The sequence below is a fragment of the Cornus florida genome, unplaced genomic scaffold, assembly GCF_030987335.1.
Source record: "Cornus florida cultivar Cherokee Brave unplaced genomic scaffold, ASM3098733v1 CherokeeBrave_3.0.0_Hap2_Chr02, whole genome shotgun sequence".
NCBI classification, from domain to species: Eukaryota; Viridiplantae; Streptophyta; class Magnoliopsida; order Cornales; family Cornaceae; genus Cornus; species Cornus florida.
Genome location: NW_026775572.1, coordinates 37,460,230 through 37,464,291, shown reverse-complemented (window position 1 = coordinate 37,464,291; position 4,062 = coordinate 37,460,230). Strand labels below are relative to the sequence as shown.

General features: G+C 31.1%; 1 protein-coding gene across 1 annotated transcript; it reads right to left on the bottom strand.

Moving 5' to 3' along the window:
- Nucleotides 1-3,249: 3,249 nt before the first annotated feature.
- Nucleotides 3,250-3,698, bottom strand: LOC132296064 (hevein-like preproprotein). The gene has a single exon (XM_059794310.1). The coding sequence runs from the start codon at nt 3,652-3,654 to the stop codon at nt 3,250-3,252; it is 405 nt and encodes a 134-aa protein (XP_059650293.1). The 5' UTR covers nt 3,655-3,698.
- Between the last annotated feature and the right edge of the window lie 364 nt (nt 3,699-4,062).

Sequence of the window (4,062 nt, the reverse complement as noted above, 5' to 3'; positions counted from 1 at the left end):
TTGACTCACATATTTCTTGTTCTTTTAATTTTGGCTACCAAAAGTTAACAATTAAAATCAATTGAACTGTGACTGATTAATGTATTATGCTCAGCGATCTTATTTTATACATGGGTTTGTGGCTCAGCTTGTGAATTTGTAGGAAAAAGAATGGAACAATGGCATGATAGTTGCTTACTTGAACATATAGTTATTAGGAAATCAATCTCTAGTGTATATTTTCTTTTACTACTACAGTTGTGTAGAATCTGGCTGACGTAGGTTGATAGTGTTGTAACTAAAACAAATTGATATTATGAATAAACGACTCTGTGAATACTTTCTTCTTGCTATTGCAAATATATTCTTTTAGATAGCTAAGTTGAGGATCACAAAATGGCTTGATACTTTGATATAAGGATGGTAAAATGGGTCAGGAACTATCAACCTGTTCATATCTGTCCGTTTTTTTAATGATTATCGGTGAATCATATTTAATTTGAGAGTCAAAGTGAGTTGGGTGATTTTTACCACTTAATTCGAGGGTCAAGATGGGTTGAATATAGTTAACCATATTAAATCCATATTTCACCCCTCACATAATAAACACATAACACACATCTATTATATATTACATTCAACTCATTCCTCTCTCTAAAAATCTCTCACTCACAATTCTCTCTCCTAAATTTGTCTATTATCAATCCCCTCTCTTTAGAAATTTCTTGTAAAAAAAAAATAATAATAATTAAAAAATAATTTTAAAAATAATTAAAAATAATTTTAATAATTAAAAAATAAAAAATAAAAAAATAAAAATTTTAAAACCTTTAGAAAAAAAATAATTAATTTTTTTTAAAAAAAATTAAATAATAAAAAATAAATAAATATTTAAAAATAAATAAAAACTGGTTAAAATAAATGCAAAGGCAAAATGGAGGGAATGTGTCAAATCCAACTCATCTTCCTTGGCTATTTGATGCTTTGCATGCATTGTGTTTTCGTATGGCCAATTCATTGCGATATATGTGAGATGTACTTATATTTTGAGCTGCTACAAAGCTGTACTCATATATATATGTGTGTGTGTGTGAAAGCCATTATAACGGTCAGCTTGTAATTAATTACCATGCAGATAAGAAGTCAAGGAACCAATCTGAATTGTATATAGATAACAATAATTGCTTGTGCATGCCACACAAACCTCTAGGCATTGCCCCCCGCTCTCTCTCTCTCTCTCTCTATATATATATATATATATATGTATGTATACCAAATCATGGCCGGACTACACATACTGACTAGAATTGGTCTAAATAACATTGTTTTGGGAGTAATGTGGCACAATAAAAATGGACACGTTCATTTTATTATTGTGTTGCATCTGCTGTGAGGAGACAATTGTTGTTCTATAAGCCCCCAATTGAGCTGCGGCAACTATGAGCCCCAATTTATGTAAAAGGTTGCTGATTGAAGGGGGAAGAAAATAATTTCTCATGCTTTAGTTTCAGAAAATGATTGTTGTAGTGAAAAACAATCAACCAAAATAAGAGACCAAATAGCTGGTAGTCCATTTGAGGCATTTATGTAGGACTCATTTGGTGTCCCTCCCTAATGTATTAAATGGCTACCAAATCATTCGGTATGCTTATTGGAATGATTGTGAGTCTGTAACTCTGAAAATAGTGTGATTCTTTTGTTTTAGTTCTGAAATATAAATAATTCTTACTGATTCACAAAAGTCAAGTGAAAAAAAAATAATAATAAAATAAACAAAACAAAAAACTTCAAGGATTTAAAATAAAAAAAGTTAAAAAAAATCATTGAGGATTTTAAACAAAAAAAAAAAAAAAAAACTTTGAGGCTTTTAACAATGACTACTTATTATAAGATGACATAAAACCCAGCAATATTCATAACAACTTGAGCTCATAATTCATGGTGTTTTATTATTCAACAAGCTCTTAGACATTGATTTGTTTTGCAAATTTATATATTTGGTAACTTTGAACACCAATAGCAATTGCGTATTGCTTGATTTATTTATTTATTTTTTTGTAACGAATAATCAATCGCCACAGTTCACGAATTGGTAGTTCACAATAAGGTGGCCCTGGGCATATCCTCTTCCATCTGTGTCTAGTGTCGTGAACACACCGGCATCCAAATCTAGCCCTCCATTGCTGCATTGATCAACAAATCCTGACCGTTACTTGAGCTCCGGTGCCTGTGTTTGTGACCTGCCCATATCATTTCAAGAATTTTGTCAATTTCTTTTAATTTGTCCCATCATATACACATTCACACATCTATGTTGGTTTGCCATGCATTTTGCTTCTAAACTTACCAAGTTAAAACAATGTTGTCAATTTTAAAGTTAGATAAGATAACATGATCTTAATAAGATTTCCTGATATTGTTCATTTGTTCTAAAAATATAATATGAAAATGATATATAACAGCCCCACTTAACATGATCTTAGCATGTTAATTGAAAGGAAACTTCAGTTTATTGATGGAGTGGTTCTACAAGAAGGTTCTGTTTGTTTGGATGTAAAATATTTTTTTTAAAATATTTTTTTATTTTTTGGTGTTTGGTTGGCGTAAAATATTTATGAAGAAAAAATATATTAAAATTTTACAAAAATAATATATCTATTAATTTTTGTTAAGTTATTTTATACATCTTGCTTGAAGGACTCGACCTAGACTTTTGTCAAATACTGAAAAATACAAATAAAAAAAATATTTTACTTATAAAATGAAAATGAAAAAATATTTTCCCTAAAAAACGAAGCCGAAAAGGATAAATTTTACCCTAATTTGTGTAAGTACCCTAACTTTTGTATATTATTTCTATTCACAAAATTTATATAATAAGTTGATTCCAAATAATTGTTTTTTTTTTTTGGTAACTATCATTAAAAAAACTTGCATAAAACCAGAAGCCAATAAAACCTTTGGCAAAAATGAACGGGACTAATTAAATTCAGGCCGACCAATCACAAGGTTGATAGGTCCCACCATTTCTTAGAATAATAATTCAACTCGCTTTATAGTAAATGAATAATAACTTTTATTCAAAATCCATTTTTTAGGTCGGGATATGTAATTGAAAGTTTTTATTCTTTTGCTGTAGTGGGTATATAAAATACATGTTTGGCTCTATATGTAACATCAAAAGGATAAAAACCTCCCGTTAAAAACATAGGTTTAAGAAATCGGTTAGAATATAATTAAACGCAGAGATTGTTAGTAGAGAGTTTAGACTTAAACACTTGCCGCAGGACGCCTGGCCAGTCGGCCAACAGGGCCACAAAAGGCAGTCCAGCCATACTTTTTACGCCATGCCAAGGGTTTGCCAGCATCCCAAGTGGACCAGTAACTAACAGCATTCAAGTCCCATCCATTCTGCTCAGGATTATAGTAGTGGTACGTGGCTCTCACATTAGTAGCACTCTCTTCACCACCACTGCCACCGCCGGAGTTGCAATTGCTTTGACAGTTATTGGAAGGTAAGCAATAGTCATCGGTTGTACCACAGTAACCATATTGGCTACAGCAAAGGTTGTTGGCGCAGGTTGCGCCACCAGCTTGCTGGCCACATTGTTGGGCCGTGGCAACAGCAGCCACTAGACAAAGTGAGACAATCGTGCATAGGAATGACTTTCCCATCTCTCTGTGTATTGATTTTTGGTTTTGTGAAGTATGGTGGGAAAATTGCTTCAATTTATAGAGAGAGAGGGGTTTGTTTGATCGATATGTATAACCAAAATAAATAAATACCTATTTTTACATGTTATATAAAAAATGTGAAAAAAAAAAAACGTCCCTGTTCTTTAATATATACCTATAAACCTCTAACATTTAAAAATATCTGCAAATTGCCCCTATTTGCACCCCTAATATATGTTGACCATCAATTTTGACTATTTTTTTTGAAAAAAAACCCCAAAATACGCATATTGTATCTTAAAAATTGAAATCAATTATTTATTTTTTGTCTTAAGAGCATTTTAAGTATTTCAATCTTCAAATTGATAAAATATCTTTATTTGTCAATATGAAAAATGTAGGGTTTTT

Coding starts and splice junctions, on each gene's coding strand:
- LOC132296064 (XM_059794310.1), bottom strand. CDS start 3,654: ATGGGAAAGTCATTCCTATGCACGATTGTCTCACTTTGTCTAGTGGCT.